Source organism: Arctopsyche grandis, chromosome 4 (assembly GCF_051622035.1).
Source record: "Arctopsyche grandis isolate Sample6627 chromosome 4, ASM5162203v2, whole genome shotgun sequence".
Taxonomy (NCBI): domain Eukaryota; kingdom Metazoa; phylum Arthropoda; class Insecta; order Trichoptera; family Hydropsychidae; genus Arctopsyche; species Arctopsyche grandis.
In genome coordinates this window covers 10,869,084-10,891,033 of record NC_135358.1, presented here as the reverse complement: position 1 = coordinate 10,891,033, position 21,950 = coordinate 10,869,084, and the positions used below count along the sequence as shown (strand labels likewise).

At 32.6% G+C, this 21,950-nt stretch overlaps 2 protein-coding genes across 3 annotated transcripts in view; one reads left to right on the top strand and one right to left on the bottom strand.

The window, feature by feature from the left end:
- The window catches only part of LOC143910245 (zinc finger MYM-type protein 1-like), a 727,250-nt gene that overhangs the window by 379,321 nt on the left and 325,979 nt on the right, over positions 1 to 21,950 (top strand). The gene's annotated exons all lie outside the window — the stretch shown is intronic.
- The window catches only part of Fur2 (furin-like protease 2), a 546,777-nt gene that overhangs the window by 475,275 nt on the left and 49,552 nt on the right, over positions 1 to 21,950 (bottom strand). For both annotated transcript variants that reach the window (XM_077428654.1, XM_077428653.1), the window contains exon 2: positions 17,229 to 17,885. In XM_077428654.1, coding sequence (XP_077284780.1) covers positions 17,229 to 17,438 — 210 coding nt within the window. In that variant the 5' untranslated portion in view covers positions 17,439 to 17,885. The remainder of the gene's footprint in view (positions 1 to 17,228; positions 17,886 to 21,950) is intronic.

Genomic DNA, 21,950 nt, shown 5'->3' with positions numbered 1-21,950 from the left:
TGCAGAAACTGTCGTCTACCTTGGAAGCATTAATTTTCTCATATTGAACCAAGATGATATCGCAATCATATATTCTAAGGAAACTATCACCTTTCCACTCAAACGTAGAAACAATAGAAAAATATATCTATATATAAAACATTTAAAATGCTCAATTTGATTTGATCTACTGAATTCGGTGAAACATATTTAATCATATGTATTCATGGGTAAACGGGTTACATCCCAAATGTCAATCGCTAGTTTTGAGCAGTTTTCTGTACGGCAATTTTCCTGTACGACGAATTTTCATACGACAGGATACCGCGCGAGCGATTTTCGTAGCGGCGGTTATCCTGGTAGCGATTCACATTTGGGATGTAATCACCGAACCGTATTCATGAATAATATCAAAACTATTCAACCAACGCCTAATTTATAAATAAAAGCGTACGTATGGTTAGTCATTACATTAGACAGAAAACCGATGATTGATTAGTAATACGATAGTTTAATCAACATCGAAAATAAATGGCATGGAGAATCTTTGAAAGATGCGAAATAAATAAACGATAGATAATATAATTTGATATTTTCATTCGAATATATGTATTATGTATATTATTTTCAACATATTTCATCAATATTAAATCGAATCTATTGGAATCGCTACCATGACTCACAAATCATATCATAAAATATGAAAATTTTGCATATCTATCTATTGTTGGATACATACATACATAAATAGATATGCAAATTGCATGATATTTTCACTTGCCACAAACTGCATGATGCAATGAATCATAGCGCTTCTCATAATATTTATACTCATATATGACACAGGGGAGGAGGCAAAATATGACAGGGGAGCCCCATGATGAGGTAGAAGAGTAGCCTCCCGCCCCAGGGCGGCCCGATCTGCGACACTCAAACTCCCGCGTTCGCAATGTCGGCATTTTAATTTGAAATTGTTGCCGGAAACTTGTTAATCACAAAGGACCGAGTTGGTAATCAAGTTTAACGGCGAAGCACATACACACAATATGTATGTATATAAGGAAAATACACTTTGGCAATACGCTTGAAATTTTCGCGGAAATTAATAGCTTTCCGCGGTAAAGTTTCACCCCAATGAAAAATTGTCTTGGTTTTATTTTATTTTTTATATACTTCGAAAGTAGGCATATTTCACATATGTATGTGTATATGTATGTACATATGTATACACATCCCGTGTGTATATTTTCCGAGGGTTTTTGGTTATTTTTATATGGCGCTCGGTATTGTTCCTTTAACACATAAAAATTTATGAACACCTTAATTCTATTCCATTACTCGGCAATACACGCCAAATTATCATAAAAATATTGTAGCGGCAACCGTTGAAATATTTAGATTCGACTTTGTAGCCCAGAATACGCTGGATAATTCAGCAGTGTTCCGGCTCTTTAAAAAATAAATATTTATATTTTAAATAAATGGTTTCAGACAATTAAGATTAATTTTCAAGACGCATTTATTAACACATTTTCTAAAAACTGTAGAAGGAAAAAGAATGAAATCATCAATTTCATTACGTTATATTAATAATTGAATTACAAAATAAAAAAAGAACATCTAATACATACATATGTACATCCATTATATGTATGTATAGCGATTTTGTATATTTTTTAATAAATTAAAAAGTGAAAATAAAAAATGCGACGGTAAATATTCGCGTTTTCACTTTTATTTTGCACGCTTTATTAATTGATTAAATTTATTTAATTTTTTGGCTATAAAATATCCGCTGAAAGCAACATTATTTTTAAAAACACACAGATCGTATCACTATCTTGAATATAAAAATGATTTATGTGCAGGTACATACATATCCCGTTTCACAGAATATCCAACAAAATTACACGACAATTTGCATAGCTTTCCACGAATAATGTATGTAGCAAACTAGTGAAGTTTAACCCTTTGGCACCGAGTAGCCCGCAAAACGAGTCGATGCGGTTTAACTTGCGGCCGATAAACACAAAACGGTAACGCGATATCATTACCAGAACGGTGGAAAGGGGGGCGAAGTTCGGTCTGTGAAAAGTCCCTCTCGAAATCTCTTTATAAATTCTTGTAAAGAATACTTTACATTTCATTATCAAAAGGAAAGTTTCCCTCTTTCAACGGCACAAACACACAAAGGCTGCTTTTATTTCGCGCGAGTATCGCGCGCTAATTTTTCTCACCGGAGAAGCCAAGAAAACGGAAGCTGGGCGAGATCATTTATTACGGGTTGTGCAAAATGTTTGCTTTTTTCCCCCTTTTTGTTGCATTGGCTCCTTCTGTTCTCTAGAGCGCAAAAGGGAAACGAAAAGCAGCGTCAGTGCTGTATTTTAGACGAGCTGTCAATTTAAAGGTTAAATGATTCGACTAAAAGCGCGAAACAAACGCTCAAATACACATATACGTTCTTTGTGAGAGTGCTGAAGATAAAATTGCGCGATAATATGTAAATTCAATCGTTTTACTCGAATAAAGTTCACATATTTTCAAGCTTGAATTTTAAAACATCATACTTTTATCAGCAATACACATATTATTCGCTTTCATCAGCTATCCGTTAAATTGTTCGAAAACACTTTCTGTTGACATGGAATGATATAACGTTACCTTAAAAATAATAAACACGAAACCGTACTGGACTTCATAGTTTTGCATTCGAGATAAAAACGCTAGAAGCAGTGTTTTCGTACTACATACATACATACTTGTGGAAAAGTAAAGAGATAATATCGCTACGGGTGTATATTAAATGTTGTATGCAAACTAATATACATACATACATACATACATAGTAGGTAAACAGTTACTATGGGTATATACATATAAAGCTATTTTCGTTTATACGATTCGACGATAATTTGAATTGTTTCGATAAATATGAAATTTACACGTGAAATATACCCTCCGATTATCGTTGCAACATTTTTATTATTCATTCGCATTTACCACGGAAATTAACTATGAATGTATTTTTTCCAAAATATGTAATAATAAATGAAAAATTGTTGGGAAAGAAGAGGGAAATATTTCCTTAGAAGATTCATGTCCGGACTTCCGCACGAAAACTATAATGGAATTTAAGACGGTGACATCGCTGAAATAGACCATTATTATACATTTTTCCTTGGCTAAAATTACAAAACAAAAAGATAAAATGTACATATTTATAACAAGAACCATAACTACCCCGTTAAATCCCAGCACCCGAGAAATTTATTATAGTTCAAAGTTCTAGTAATAAGGCCAATGACATAATCGATTGCAATTATTACTGAAATGTCCTGAAGGTATTGATCAAATTTATATACATATGTACATAGTCAGTCATAATTAACATATGTATTTCTGACTGTCACATAATTCAGAACAACTTATTTCTCTCAGTTAAAACTCTTAAACTAAAAGTAATATATTTAGCTTCACATGTTGAAGTAAAAATTTAAAAAAAAATATGCATAAAAAAATTATTTAAATTATTAACAAAAAATAAAAATTAGAACCATACATATTCAAAATTTTCAACATATTATATGTATACACATACATATGTATATATGAATATTATTAAGCAACTCTTCCTAAATATAAACGAATCTTAATCGTTCATTGCAAAAGTACATAGCTTAACACCGCTAAATGACAGTTTCATATAATAGAGTATTTATGAAACATAAATTTATACATTACACAAGTAAAACATCAAAAGATCACCTGCGTGTAGAAAATATCAGTCGACAATACAATTTTTTTTTTTTAAATAGCATGTAAATATAATTTGCTGATGCAAAGCTACGTCATCTTGCATACAACTGCAGATGAGTAATGAGGTGGCTTATTGCGTAATTATGCACGCACACGAACGATAAACAAAACAAATTAAAATTTCGCGCACGAATTTATATTCGCAACGTAGGTTGGCTTTCGCGACAGCAATGTCACAACCTACCATGAAAAAAAACTAAAAAAAAAAGCAACAGAATATTTATGTAAACTCAAACACACAGTTACAATTTTCCGAGACCAAAATGAGGTTATCTACATAGTATCTAACAAAATCAAATGTAGACAGACACCGGTGCGTGATATTACGCCACGTGTGTGCGACATCAGAAATTCGAAGGAGAAATCAACGCACAATTCAGCGTAATTAACCTTCAATTTGTCGGCTATGATCTAGTTAGGACGAGAAATAGACATCCACCGTTGCGACGTTATAATGTGTGTGAGATGTGCGGCTCAAAATTAGGTTAATTTATCCTTAATTATCCTATAATAATCGCAAATCAACGAACGTTTCAAGACCGGTTCTCCGCTAGCTCTACAAGCATCATTCTAAACCGGTCGAAATCAACCGCTCGCGTAACCCACATTATGACCATGTATTCAGATTAAGAATGTGGTTGTATAATAGTAAGCATCGAATACGAATGCTCAAAAATCAAGTACAATTATTATATAAAAGACAACTTTTGTCGGATAGAGAAAGAAATCTCTCAACATTTGGAGAAACGCACATAAAACATTACCAAAAATTTAGACATATACTTTGAAATGTCTAAGCGTATAATTAATTCAAATAAAAATTCAAAATTTCACGAAATATAAATTTTTAAACAAAATAGAAACGCTCGCCGTCGTTGATCCATTTCTAGATGATAACAATTATTACAAACATTGCATCAAAATCAATTGGTACATCTACTCAAAACTACGATTTTTAAAGCAATGGCATATCACATAGCTGACTTCATACAAATATACAACCATTGAAAAACGATATAAACTAAGCTGATATTTCAACGGGTGGTTTCGGAAAAATAATTGATACATGCATTAAAAAAAAGTTATATGTATTATACAATAATAATAACAAACAACAATTTTCGTCGTAATCGTAACCGAAATTGAAATTGGAACAAAATAGGAATCGGGAATCGGAACTGAAATAGGAATCGGGAATCGGAATCGAAATCGAAATTTTAAAATAATTTTTTGTTTTTAAATCTATAAACTTGTAGATGCACTCGCCAAATACAAACATATAAACATACTCACAAACATCCAGCCCGTTTTTACAAACCTCTTCTTACTTTCACTTACGATTATTATATATTTTATATGTATTATATTCACATATGTATGTATGTATGTACATATATGCAAAGCCGTGCTACCGAAACGGCGGTCCTGAACGCCAAAAGCAAGGGGCGCCAATATCTTTTAAAATGATTCAAAATATATGTATAATTTATTGTTTTGTTGATAAAAGAAACTTTTCAATTAATTTTATTAAAAAAAGAGTAGCTACATGTACATATGATTCAAAAAATCATTTCTACAAATATTTGAATAACGTTTTCAATATAGATTTCAGAATGTACAAGGAACATAAAAATTAAATGTAAATAATTTTGATAAAAAATATCTGTTAGTGAGTTATCCCCGCGATAAAAAGTCGCTACGATGAAATGTCCCCACACGTTTGAATGCTGTCTGCTCAGGCTGTTCAGGATCTCACCCCGCTAACTTCAAAGACTGTCCAAAAAGACAGAGCTATCTGAAAATGCTGGAATCGAGGAAGAATCGAGCATCGATTGTCAAAGCCAACCCTTGGAAACTCCCAGTGGCGCAGCCACAAAATATCCCGGTCGTTAACGATCATAACTTCCCAAAGCTACCGACCATTAAAACTCCTTCACCAAATATCCCAAATATCCCTAAAAAACCCCACCAACCAACCAATCCCAACATTCAACCAACAACAGACCTAACTTCCATGGCGTCTATGACGAAGATGTTGAAGATCCTCCAGGAGATTCGTGCCAAGGCCAGCGGTTGCACCGACAAACTAGAGCTGGCACTCATGCTTGTCGAATATCTCGATGTCTTTGATTAACGGGAGGCGCCTGAACATTCTAGCTTGGAATGCTCGTGGACTTAAGAATAAGATTGACGAACTAGAGTCGGCGATCGGTGAGTACTGTGTTGACATAGTTTTAATCTCCGAGACCTTCTTAAAACCTCATATCCGTATTAACCTACCTAACTTTAACTGCTATCGCGAAGACCGAGAACAGCATGGAGGGGGAGTTGCCATTTTTATAAAATCGTCAATTAAACATTGTCGCGTAATAACTCCGCCACTAAAAAATTTAGAACTAACCGCCATCGAACTAACAATTAACAACACCCATCACATAGTAGCATCCGCTTACAATCCTCCCCAAAAACGATTATTGGCATCCGATCTTAACAAAATATTTAACATTGGTAGTTCGGTAGTGGTAGCTGGTGACTTTAATGCCAAACATCCGTTATGGAGTTGCGTAAACACTGACCTACAAGGCACAACTCTTTATAAATACATTCAACTAACAGATACAATCTTACTTCATCCGGATACATACACACACTATCCCACAAATAACTCACAACCATCCACACTAGATCTTGTCCTCGTCAAGAACTGCCCAAAAATATCGACACCAAATGCCCTTCAAACCCTGTCGTCTGATCATCTCCCGATAATCTTCTCAATCGACGGGAAACCCGAGGAAATCATCAAGCATAGTTGGGATTACGGGAGAGCTAACTGGCGAGAGTTCAAGTCATACATAAATGACCAAACCATTCTAACTTCTACCACACTCACAAACAAAACCGAAATCGACAGCTCCATAATACACCTAACGGAATCAATAACTCGATCCAAACACCTTCACATACCTAAGACACAATACATTGAACACAAATTAGAGATAACTGACTTTGTTGCAAATCTAATTAAAAGTAAAAATAAACTCCGTAAAATTTGGCAAACATCAAAAAATCCAGCATTGAAAACATTAATTAATAAGCTCACATATCAAATTAAAATTAGAATCAAAGAAATCAAAAATGAAGCTTGGTCTAAAAAATTAGAAAAATTGAGCTCAGTTGATGGCTCTCTATGGAAATTAGCTAAAGCGATTCGCAGGACAAAAAACTCGATTCCTCCATTAGATGATGCAGGAATCTCAGTGACGCGTGATTGCGACAAAGCAGAACTATTATCAAAATCCTTCCAAAAACATCACACACTCACACAACATTACAATCACATACCAACGCATAATAAAGTCAACCGGTCCATTAAAATCATCACAAAAACTCCCACTAACAGTACTAAAAATATAAAATTGGTGCATCCGTGTGAAATCCAAAATATAATACGTAATTTAAAAAATAAAAAGGCACCTGGGCGAGATTCAATAGATAACATCACAATCAAACAACTTCCATTTAAAGCTTTAGTCTCACTATCTAAAATATTCAACGCATGTTTACTCACCGGGTATTTCCCAGAATACTGGAAAACAGCCAACGTAATTCCCATACTTAAGCCCGATAAAAGCTCAAAAAACCCGGCCAATTATCGACCCATTAGCTTACTTTGCACGCTTTCAAAAATTCTGGAAAAAATAATCTACACACGTTTACTTAAAGTCGTAAATAAGAAATTAATAAATGAACAATTTGGATTTCGCACTGGACATTCCACGACCCAACAACTAACAAGACTAACTGAACACGTGACGAAGAACTTTAATATGAAGAGAAGTACCGGAATGGTATGTCTCGACATAGAAAAGGCCTTCGACACGGTTTGGCACGATGGACTCATTCATAAGCTCCTTATTAACAAAATACCAAACTACCTAATTCTCATCATCAAATCGTACTTAACTCGTAGAAAGCTAGTGGTTAGCGTAAATAATGAATTATCGTCTCCAAAAATAATCGCAGCTGGCGTTCCGCAGGGGAGCTTGCTTGGCCCACTCTTGTTCTCCATATATATAAATGACATACCTATTCCAAAAAACTGTCACATAGCCCTATATGCAGATGATACAGCTTGCTTCACAAGTAGCAAAAAACCAGACACTATTCTTAAAAATCTTGAATTTGCAATTAAAACAATGACTGAACACTTCACTAAGTGGAAAATTCAAATTAATCAAACCAAAACAGACGCCATATTCTTTAGTGTTAGAAAACATAAGCCAAGTTCAGATCTGAAAATCCCCTCTGGAGAAAGTCTGAAATGGCAGTCAGTAATAAAATATTTAGGAGTAACGTTTGATAAAAGAATGAGATGGGCACCTCACATTGAGGCAGCGAAATGCAAGGCGATGCGGGGTATATCCTCAATATATCCAATATTTAATCGCCATAGTTCTTTATCAACGCTAAATAAAATAAATTTATATCGCGCGCTCATATTACCATTATTAACCTATGCTTCACCTGTATGGAATAACGCCTCGAATACTAACCTTTCCAAGCTCCAAGTAATACAAAATAAATCCCTTAAAATAATTTATAATACACCCATATATACTAACCTGAAAAAACTGCATGCTATATATAATATTCCGTTTGTTACAGACATTACTAACAAACTAACCAGTAGATTCTATGAAAGAATCACTAATAACCATACTAACACACTTGTGAAGAGTCTCGGTGATTACAACAAAATGTCTATACCCTTCAGGTATAAACACAGATTACCTAAACACAATCTGCTTTAGGTCATCGACTTTAGATAGTCTTTAATTAATATTATGTATTAGATGTATTATGAACATTTATAAGGATTGTAAATAGGTTTTTGAGCTCTTTTTCCTATTATGCTTTAGATTAACATTAGAATAATATAATACTGTAATTACTAACCAAATTAAATTAAAATTGTAAAATAGAAAATGATCAGTAGATCAGTAGCTATTAAAATAGATATAAGATGTATTGTGAACATAATTTCGTAATAATAAAAAGCATTTAAAAATCAAAAAAACACGTTTGAATGAATGGGAATTTTAACATATGTACATATATACATACATACATACATTCAAATATTATTTTTAATATCGTTTTAAATTTTGAAGATTGGGGAGGGGCGCCGAATTTCAACTGATGCCCAGGGTACAATTTTTCTTCGAACGGCTCTGCACATACATACATATATGTAGTACTTACATTTAATTGGAAGCGACATATCTAATTGAATTAATTTAAAAAACATATTTTTTTTTTTTACATATATACCAGGAAGGCCTTACAGGAAAATCCCAATGCGCCTTCCTGGCCAATTACAAATACAAATGCAGCATTTTTTTATTATAAGTCGTTGAATTGCGAGACACTGAAAAAACTCTAACAAATTAACGAGACATCTATGAATTGTACATACATTTTTATTGTACATCCATCAAATTTCAAATAGTGGTGACATAGTAGGTAGGAAGGATTTTTAGCCAATTTTTTTTCCGGGAACCGTTTCAACAATGAAATCAGAGAAAATTGGCAAACTCTGATAGGAAACGATCAACCTGGAGTCACAAATCCAGGTCTGACCAACAGCACACTCTGAAAAATTCATTTTCATTCAGGGATAGAACCCGGCACCTTCTTGACGGTAAGCAGAAGCTTAACGTCCGAGCTATGCTGCTGGCTTAATATGTCAGCAATCGGTAAATATTCGGTATATACATACACAATTGTTACTTTTCCAGGAAACTATAAAATATATGAAAAAACATATAATTCTGTATATCGTTTACTTATTTATGTACATATCATAACTGTATAGCGCTTAACTTTTTCAGCGCAAATTATATTCTATCTTTTAATAACATGTACATATGTATGTACAAGAGCAAGGCATTTCAATGACGAACTGCATATCTAAGATTAGATATGTACCTATATTTTGCATAAAAAAATCAAAAGAAAATTTTAAATACAATGTAAATTTTATATCTCTTTGCGTTACAGGCTCCAATTGCCATTCTCAATCACTTTTACATATTATATAATATTGGTCACTTGGCGAGGACAATACGAAAGTGGATGACGTCACGCGTTTGTACGTCTGTCAGGCCGTGTTCACAGATCGTTTCGACGTCGTTAACTAGCCCATCTTCTATGCAAATCGCATATTGCCCCGCAGACAAACGAAGCAACTAACACACGGGCCTGCTCCACAGAGAGAGCCCTTTACAATCCACTTTGAATACGTTTAATTTCGTTACAACGAGTCCTAATGTGTCATACAATTCACTTAAACGGCTCAGCTTCCGCCTCTCAAAACATTTTTAAATTAGCGCTAAGTACCGAATTATTCTGAAAATTTTTGCCAAAACGATGCCACTTTCGATAATAATCAGCTTATGATACATCACTAAGCTCGCAGAGTACATAGCTTTTCCGTCAGTGGCGTTATAAATTTAAAATGTCGTTTCTCAGTAAAATCAATGAAAATGTTTTGTTTAGATGAAATCATAAGCGGCTTAAGTTCTTCGTCGACTTCGTATATAATAATGGTTATTATCTCAATACAACTTTTCGATTAAAAATAAAATACGGAGTCATTATATTATCGAATATTGGAGTCCAAATATTTGGTTTATGCATGATACGGTACATAAAATGGCATAACGTACCGCACTCGAAACTATTCTAATGTCCCTTGCCGAAAACAAACTTAACAACTTAAACTTGTGTAAATGCGTAAGCTTTGTTTCTTCGCCACGTAAAGTTTTATGTGTATTTGGGAGATTCGGTAAACCACACACACACCGAATAAATATAGAACGACGATATGACAATTTTGATTCTCAACACAATACATATATACATACACAAAAAAACATTTAACATCTGTTATGTTAATAAATGTATGTGCATAGATATATTATAACTAATTGCAAACGTTGTTCGATTCATTTTACGATGGAAAAATCCATGAACTGGCTCGGCTCTCTCGTTCTTTCCGGCTATTTTTGAGTCGTTTTGCAAACCCCATTGCAAATGTGAATAATAGGAAAGTATTCAATGTATACATAGTAGTCGAGGGCAATAATAGTTCTCTCGTTTTGAATAATGAGTCTCTTCCCCGCCGCTGGCCGTTCTCGCTGGGAAAACATTAAGTCGGCAAATTACCGAACAATGGACGAGAAAACCGGGCGAATTTGAATATTCAACGCTTCGTCAATAAAAGGAAATATGCGAAAATGCAAAAACGAATAAATTCGTAAAGTTTCGCCCGGGATAATCGATTCACCATTGAACATTCCGTTTTGCACTTTCGATGCTAAATAAATTACGATTTCAATTAGCCTGCATTCGATCGCTCTAATAACTACAACCGCTCTAATTCTCAAATATTTTACCAAATATATGTATTAACACATTATCATTAGTAATACACAAAAAAATTATTATTATTAGTACATACACAAAAAAACCCATTTTTCACCAAAACCTTTTCTCTTGCCAATAATTTCAATAATATTATATAAAATACTCATATTCATTTCAATAAAATACATATGTGGAAAAAAATGAATTCCAGCAAAAAGTTCAATTATTGATGCGTTACATTAAACGGTTAATTTGCCTCAACTTTGCACTAAATAAAACAATAATAGTTATAAAATACACCGCGATTTCTAAGAAAATCCTAATTTTAAACCCTCTCAAAATCTAGAACTCATCCTCAACAATGCAACTCAATCTGTAACTCATTTTTTTTAAAATCATATTTAAATATGATACACTTAAATAACTGGATATGTTTGTATTTATGATCATTTCACCGCTGTTGACATTGGGAAGAAAAATTTGCGATACCTACATAAAGATGATCCAGATTTTTCTGACCTACTATGTGACAAAAAAGGTGTAAAAAAAAAGAATTTAGAATTTTCAAAATCGAAATTTAGAGGTTACTTATTTTCAGACTTGAGACTAATTTTCATAAACTCTCCACTAACAAGAATTATTTTTTATAGTTTTTACTACTTGGCAATTTATTTTAAAAATAATCTCACAAGGATTGCATAATTAAAAAAAATACGATGAAAAAAACCCTCCAATTGCATACAGTTTATATAAACCTTAAACAAACACGACGATATTTATTTAGCTAAAATTTAACGTTTACATACATATAGCAAACATACCATATACCTATAATTATATTTTCACATTGCATACATTATTATTATTATTATTATACGCATTATCCCGATAATACGACCGACCCAAATGCGAAACTTCATTATATGATACATACATACATACGAACGTACATATACATATAGGTATTTATAGAGCGAAAAAACGGCACACATTCCAGGCACGTAGTAACGACGGAGGCCTTGCACAGAAGAAGGAGTGACGCTAATGTAATGTAAATAAAGGTCGTAAAAAATAGGAGTCTTTATTGAGAGCGCAGGTCTGATTAGAGCGCAGGGTCCCGCGAAACAGATACGGGTCATTAGTCCTCTCGTGGCCCTTCTACGCGAAAAGGCTCTACGGTAAAAGCCGTAGGGGCCGCGAATCGCAGACTCGGGCGTTTAATGTTTTGTAAACATTAAACGCAGATAAATACGTAGCGCGAATGCGAAAACAAACCGCAGAAAAAAACTGACCCGTTTCACGGGGAAAATGTCGGAAAATCTTAGCGGCGGACGCGATGCTCTTTTATATTCCGGAACACAAGCCTCGTATTTATACATATGTATATACATATCTATGTATATATTATGTTCACGATTTTAATTAATTCTTTTACTATCAATATTAAACTTAAATATTTTACGCGCCACCATATTCTCTCCAGCCATAATTCACTGTGTGTTTTCATAGCAGTTTAACAACAACTTTCGCCATAAAAAGGCAGTATAAAAATTTGTACTCAGTTTGAACGATAGCTTGGGTACATGTTTAATAATAAAAATAATTATTAATATATATTATGTTGATGTAACATATATGTACATGTACATATATTAAATATTAAAAAATATCAAACCAAGATAATTTTTTTTATTTAAAAACACTTGGGATATAGCCGATGGACCAAAGAGGTTTGTCACGTATAAAAACAAAACTAAATATAAAAAAACAAACTAAACGAAATTAAATTTAAAAAAATACATCAACATAATATATATTAATAATAAACCAAAGGTTTATTCTTATTGTATTTTTCTGGGTCCAGCCCTCTTAAATCCTTATGCTACCGTTTTCCTACCTATGCCCATACTAATGTTCCCGATATTTTAAAAATCCTATCCTTTAACAATATTTCTGTCAGGCGACGACTCACTGATGCTACATTATATTTTAAGCTCCTAAATGGTTTCCTTGATTGTTCCGATTTACTGAGTAAGGTTGGTTTCAGGATCCCAGTTAGGTATTCTAGACACGTTGCATTCTTTTCACTTTACCTTTCAAAACCAATTCCCTAAAATATTTCTATCTACAGCGTGTTTATCATATGTTTAGCAGCGAGCTGAATGAGGTTGATCTATTCGGTATTTCCTTACATTCAGGACTGTCATCAGGAAAGTCTTGATTGATTGATCCATTTCTATTTCTATTTCTATTAGTTATTCTTTGTCGAATTATATTATATTACTGTATGTTTATCCAATTATATTATATCACTTTATGTGTATCCAATTGTATTTTATCACTTTATGTTTAATTATGCATTTTCCTATTTAGTCATATTTTAGTTTTTATTCTTTTCTTTTTCATTTGTTTATCTATATGTATATGCACTAGATATATTATGTATTTTGTAAAAATCTATAATAGGGCTCTGATATTATTTTGTTATATTTATTCTTTTATAAATTGAATTTATTTAATGAATTTCAACATCTGAGGACTGTTGATTTTTCAATAAATAAATAGATATATATATATACATACATACATATATAAGTACATATGTACATATGTATATACGCAAACGAATTTCAAAGTAGAAAATAAAAATATAGTATGACAGGTAAAAACATACTATTACAAAACTTCAACGATTGCACCACGCATCATTGAAAAAATGCAAGGTGTGAACATTTGCGAAAGAAGAACAATAATAATAATAATACTAAAACTTCGTTGCAATCTACAGTATTTTCAAAAATGCAAATACCGTAACGCGCATTCCATTAACCCGAATAACATGACCTTAAAGTCGTCTTGAAAAATATTAGACAGCTATTTAAAATTTGTTACATATGTACATACATATGTAGAAGTATGTCTTAATGTGTAATAAATTACACCCGCGTAAACACAAATTCGATGAGAAAATCGATCATGCATTATTTCAAATATAAATTTAATTCGCCCTCAAACTCGTGCCCTTCTAAATCATTCAATGCTACTGTAACCTTACTTATTGTATTACCATATTTAAATCACTCCATATTACGCGTAATAAAGTTCGACCAATAGTTTTAATTCAAAAAAATAGTACGGGGGGTATGAATTTATTCATACGAAATGCAACCCATGCAACGAGACTGAAACCGAAGAGCACGATCTGAGATCGTCCTACGAAAATTCGGCCGTAAAACCTGAAAGCTTTCACAGATAAAGAACCAGATGCGTCCAACTCATTTACCGCGAGAACTTTCAGAGAATTTCAACGTAGGTTCGCGGACAAGAGATACGGTATCTGGTTAGAGAAGTCGTAGCTGCTGCTGCTGCATTAAGATATGATCTGCAACCACTGCAAACTTCGGCTACGACGTGAACCGCTATGCTAGCAGGCTACGTGCTACGGTTCAACGGGTTGATGACTAACGACTAATCGATAGCACCACGGACGAATATACTCGTCTTAACCTTCAAACGCGATTCAGTATCCAACTTGATTATATCAATATACATATACCGAGTGCTCAAAGGAATTTTTTTCATTCGTACATAATTTTCTCAAAAATTGTTTACCTGAGGCAAACAAGTACACTATTGAAAATTCTATTACTAGAAATACGCAATAGCGTAAGCATGTAAGCAATAATATGTAAATAGGTATATACGAAATTTTAAGAGCATATGCAAATTAAAAATTCAATATACTTTTGTTATTTACATTTAGTTTAAAAATTAATATGAATCCATAAAAAAATTGGAAAAACTTTTTTAATTTAAAATAAAAAGAAATCTTTATATATGTATATATATATATATATATGAATCTGAGCTGGTTTCACGTGTATTACATATATACATACATACAAATGCACATATTAACTGGTAAAAAATCACATAATAATAAAGAGCATTTATCGCAGAATTGAAATAGTAATTTATCTTAAAAATCTTAATAGACACTAGCTTTCACCGCACTCGTATTTCTTTTCAGCCGCCACAACGCGAAAGCATAAATATTTATTTTCCTAAAAACTTATGTGTGTGTGTGTCATAATGGCATCGAATCGTAAGTGCCGCGATAAGTAAACATTCTTCATTTTTTTATTATTAAATATGCCCTCCAAAATACATAATCTCACTTTAGCTAACGCAAAAGCCTCGCTGTCCTTGATGCTGACTGTTGAGTCGCTGCCTCCTCAGATGGTATCTGGTTAACGAAGAGCTGACCCAGTTCATCGCAGAGAAAGTTATTTAATACGAGCCGTACACATTATATTTTATATGTACAATGACAAATAGTCAGCCATTTAACCAATGAACCAATTCCGTTTATGATCGACGCATTGTTTAACTCAATTGTCCTAACGAATTACACATATCCATGAATTAACATATGTAGATACTATATATGTATATACGCTTGTTAGCCCTTGTCTGACAAAGACGTTTGAATGCACTTTTAGCGCGTCTTCAGTGCTAGGTTCGGAAAATACTAGTTTCGATTCCCATGTTGTATTTTGCGTTTGAAGTATCATAACAGTACCAGCTCTCTGGGCGAGATTTTCGCATTGAAAATGGGTACAACTGCAGCAGTGGCAGTGCTCAAAACTTCTACTACACACTGAATTTTAAAGAGACTGAAAGAACTAATTTTTTTACACGTATAAATAAATATATTATATATACATATGTACGTAGATATAAATTTGAATTTTAGTACACCGCTAGTTTTAATGCTTTTGAATTCGAGTTGTGCAAAAACAAAATCTACTGCGATTGCAAATACTAAATATTAAACATATATAATCGTCAACTGATTGCAAAATTGGTTTTCCAACAGCAAGTCAAAAGCGTCGATGAAACTGATTAATGAAAGTACCGCAATTTTCATAATAAAAACTACACATTGGACATTTACATATACATATGTATGTGTATGTATATTATTCAACCCGTACGATACGTATGTAGACTTTTTTAATATAAATTTTTATTTTAAGTATTTACTTTTATATAAAATATTGCAATGAAAAATTCAAAGAGCTCACTCGTATTGAATATATCCAATACCTGCAATAATTAAAATCCAGCGATGCAACGCGCTAAATCAAGCGTAAGAATATATTTACAGGTCGATTTTGTAGCGAGACTAATTGGATACGTCCATACAATTTTTCAATGCATATTTTTATCTCGACGTTTTGATTTTCTATTTATAAATAAATCTTAAGCCGCCTACGTTACATGATATAAAGTATTAAATAAATCAAATAATCGTAAAATACAATTTTAACCTAGAAAAATAACACGTTGAAAAATATGTCAATTTTACTAAAAATCACCCCGATCAATAGCGTTGATTAATTACCCAAAACTAATTACGATGACTTTTTTAACGTACGGAAATTTTGAATATGTTTTTGTACTTTTAAAAAAGAAAATATTTTCTTTATAAATCCGCATCAAAGTTTTCAAATAAGAAAAAAACCGTGACAAACAAGAACTCTTTCCTTTGTTTCATTTCATCTGCTTGCAGAGTTTTTGAGTATTGCTTGTACTTTTTTTCAGAAAATGACTACAAAACAAATAATACGAGACAAAGTTAAAGCGTAACAACAACGGCAGCAAAAAAATCGCATCATTTTGAACCGTCTCGACGAAAACAGCCTACTTGAACGCGAATGATACGCGAGAAAGACAAACAGAAAACTTTTCAATGCTGATTATATCGAGCTTCGTAGTACCTCTACATACATATACTTATTTTTCCATTTTCAAACTGAACAACCATCGCATGGATCATACTAAAAACACGATGGAGTCAAAAGAAACGAAATTAATATTACTATGCATGTGCAAGATAATGTCCGCAAATCGAAAGACGACATGTTTCGCGTTGATACCTACCGATAGTTCCACGTCAATAACAAAAACAAATAACAATATGAACGGTTAAGCGAACTCACCTGGCCAACATTGACGAATCCGTATTTGGCAGCTACCCTGTCCGCAGCATCTCTACCGCTGGGCACGTGAACAGCAAACTCGTTGCTGTATATGACGTTGTTGGTCCTCGCCGCCAAGAGTTTGCTGGGCACAAAACCCAAAACAACTATCACACACATCAACAACATCGCAGCAGCACGCCGGCCTGCTGATGGGCATCGCGATCGCATTATAAATACACTATTTTATCGACTATTTAATGTTTAAAAAAAACTATCAATTATTATTTAAAATCACAGCGACGCGACACAGTTATGTTATGGCGCATTCGTATCACACAATATTTAACTATCGGCACTATTCAATTTTAATCAATAGTATGCAGTACTCGTAATTATCATGTTATTATTAGGAGTGGTCGCGAACGAAGTATGACAGAACGCGCTATGTGAATTACTCGACATCAATTTGAAATTGTGTATGTAATTACGATTACAATTAATTTAGATTTGATTTCAAATATCGTAGAGAATGTTTTGAAGAGATTTTAATTTTTATGTGATTGGAAATCAATTTGAAAATAAATTTTAAGAAGTTCGGCGCTAGTGAATGATGATAGGGAGTATTGTTCAGCGACTTTTCGCTGATCAAATAGAAAAACTCAGAAGAAGAGACACCTGCAAAAATAAAAACAAATATTTGTTAAAAACTTTAATTAATTTGTATAGAAATAAAAAATAATAATAATAATGAGATAAATAATGAGTCAAAACTCAAAATCAACATCACATTATAGAATAAAATTTTAATAAACGCATTTTACAACAGAAATTACATATATGTACAGAATGAAATATCTAATGAGGGTAAATGGCGCCCGGGCAAGCATTTTTTTACACAAAATATGCAAGTAAAATATACAAAAGCATTTTCTTACATGCATCTTCCCCTCTCACGGTCAAGCTCAAATTTGACGCAACTTTATTGCTTTCAATACAAAACTTATAAAATACTGTATGTTCGAGAGGTGGATTACGAAAAACAATCATTAACTTTAATGTTTTTGGCGAATTTTTGTACTTTTCGAAGTGAAAGATAGTACAAAATATGATAAAACAATAAATAAAAAATATAATTCGCCTTCGCCAAAGCTGGTGCGCCCGGCGCATCGAGACCCCTATCGCCCCCCCCCCCCCTCCCCTTGTTACGCCTCTGTATTTAAATCAAAAATTTACAGCAATATTTAACAATATCACTAATATAATCAATAAAAAAATTCACTCAAATTTCAACTAAGTTGAAAGGGTTGAACATGAAAGGAATCGATGCAAAGGCAAAGCAATTAATATTTACGTTAATAAAACTAAAATGAAGAAGATCTCGCAGACTTAAAGCCGGGACTTAAAACTAAACCGAAGAGGACTAAATATCGTTGAGAGATGTAATCTTTTTTTGAATTACTCTCGTCTAGACAATGGATTTAAATTGAATTTAAGGACTATTAGTGAAGTAAAAAAAAAAAAAAAAAAAATATATATATATATATATATATATATATATATGTATATATATATATATATATATATATATATATATATATATATATATATATATATATATATATATATATATATATATATATATGGGAGATAATGAGAGCCTACAATTCAAATTTTATAACATATTATAGTGTGAAAAAGTTATAGTTATAGACTTTCAAACAATTAAAGTCCCACAAAACAAATAGAGGGCGGAAAGTCAAACATATAAGGGCATACAGGCAGTGGTGTCACCCTAATGGTTTCTGGGAACCCGTTATTTAAACTAAAAATTCACATAATTTGTATCAAAAATTATATGAATTTTTAGAATTAATTATACAAATCTTGAGAATTAAATAAACTTTCATGTAAATAGCCTTGAACGAAAAAAAATATACATATTTTCAAAATAATTTTATTGAAAAAAAAAATTGGAAACCCGTTTGCACAAAATGTTGTAGGAATATTGCCTAGCGAATTAAAACAACGCCGCAAACTTACATAGTATAAAACCTCAAATTGGGATCGTTTCCATGGAATACGTGCATACATATATGCACATAAAAGTTGCATTAGGTTTCCTGCTGACCGTGTGCAATAGTGCAGTTTTAGCAGAAGACAAAAAGTGGGTCACGCCCGACCGAGAAATGTTTGGAAACACTGAACGACAATGATAACCGCAAACACACACACAAGTAATCAAAGCTCACTTGCGAAAATATGTATGTAGCAAAACGAGTTTCAATACAAACAAGCTGGCATTGTTCGTCTAAACATGAATAAAGTAAGAATATACCATCATACATACTTACATAGGTATGCACCTATGTATGTACATACCTATGTACATAACCAAGTCCGTTCCATTCGCAAAACCACACAAACACAATGCACCAGTCATTTGAACAGTGGAGAGGCCAGTAATGAAATCGAACTGATTAAATCTCGACCAAAGGCAGAGTATTACGTACACCATGAATAGCCTTGTGCATTTGACACTAGTTGAGTACAAATGGACATCGCACAACAAAAGCTCCTTCAATGAGGAACGAGGCCGCTATAGGGGCGGATACCATACGGATGCTGCGACGGTGGAATCAGAGATATGTAAGTACATACATACATGATTCAAGTTATGACCGTATTACGTATATTCTCTAATCAAATACGACAACGGCTTATTGGAAATTCGCGCTTCGTTGAGAACCAAGATAATAAATAATAACTATCGGTCATTAGCCTTCTTATACATATGTATGTACATATATTGTACATATGTATAAACCAGTATATCAGTTTAGCATGACTAGCTCAATCAAATGCAAAATAGAAATTTCGTATTTTGGCCAACATACATACATATATGTATATATATATATATATATATATATATATATATATATATATATATATATATATATATACATATGTATGTACCTATACATACAAAATTAGATTTTTCGTTGAAAAAAATAATAATAATTACTCTCAATGTATGATTGGTACGGTTTTAATTACGGTTCGATTGCCATTGTTATTTTGTTTATGACATTATTTAATTAAATGAGGACATTATTTATAATCATCACTTCAAGACAGATTATTATAATTCAAATATTTAAAAAATATATTATTTAGTCCCCTGTTTTAAAATTCATAATAATTGGATGAATTTATTTTTAATGCCTGAGCTTACAAATCTAAATAATATACATACATCTTACATTTTGAAAGTAATAATAATATATTGTTTTATATTACGTATTTATCTAATTATAATGACTTTTAAAACAGGGGACTAGGCATAGACAAAAAAAATTAAAATTTTGAATTATAATAATCTGTAGATTATGTTAAAAATATACATAATATTAAAAAAATAAAATTACTTTCAAAATGTAAGATGTACACTTTGTACATTAATACATATGTACATACGTCATTAATTATTACAATTTTTTATTTAGATTTTTAAGCCCAAGCATAATTAAATACAAGAATAGGATTCGATTAAATAATATATGCTGATTTTATTCGAAATAGATTTACGATAATAATAAGATAACCTATCTTATATAACGATATAAAATATCAAGTGTATATATGTATGGATGTACATACATCCCATAGCCACCTTATCGAATAGTATAATACAATTGCGAATATGTATTTGTTTATATACAATTGGCTCGTTGAGCGTTTGACCCATTTGCCCCTGTCGACAGCAATAAAAGATTTTTCAATTACTACCGTTGGAAATCTGTCATTATCATCGTAAGCGTCAATTTAGCACCAGTTGAGATTGATGTCGTACAAAAATTAATTCAAAAATCGTCCAAATTAACCGACGACAACCAGTAGAATTAATCATAGCGACACGACGCGCGTAATCCGCTTACAAAACGCTAGCGTGCGTATTGTACGACTTACATACATATACGGCATTATTGACAAAATTCAAAAGGCCATAATTTCGGGCATAAATTTGCGAAACGACCCCCCTTTTGTACAACGGGTCGTGTGCGCTTTTGCCGGGTTTCAATCGAAATGCAAATTGGCATCGCGATAGACCCACGAAACAGGATGTTCGACGGAATATTGTCCTGCAAACGGCCGGCACCGGTGGCACAGAACAAATGGTCAACGAGCCACCCCTACATTGTACAAAAAAGTTATAAAAAAAAAAGAAAAACGATCATACATCAACGAGGCCGAGCTGTGATAATACCCCTCAACCGTTTTTACCCGTGAAATCAACATTAAATTTTAATGGATTATTAATAGAATAAATTTATAAAAAAAAATATATGAAATCTAATATGTATGTATAATTTCGAAAGAGACTTTGTAAGTTTGTAAGTATTGTTGGTTGGTAATCGAAAACGAATCAGTTTCTATGACGATTAGATATATTCTTTTTTCGATTCAAATAAATTTAATAAAAAAACAAATGAATATTTACTATAAGATTCGCTATATTTAAGCTGTTTATATTACAAATACTGAGCGAAGCCGGGTAAAACAACTAGTTATTTTTAAAAGACAAAGACGATATCATCATCATTTGCAGCCATCCACTGCTGGATGAAGGCCTCTCCAACACGCTTTCATTCGTCTCTGTTTTTTTTTACTAAAATTAATTAATTTACGGCATTTTAGATAAATGGAAAAAATGAATGTATTATTTTGATTTTGAATGGA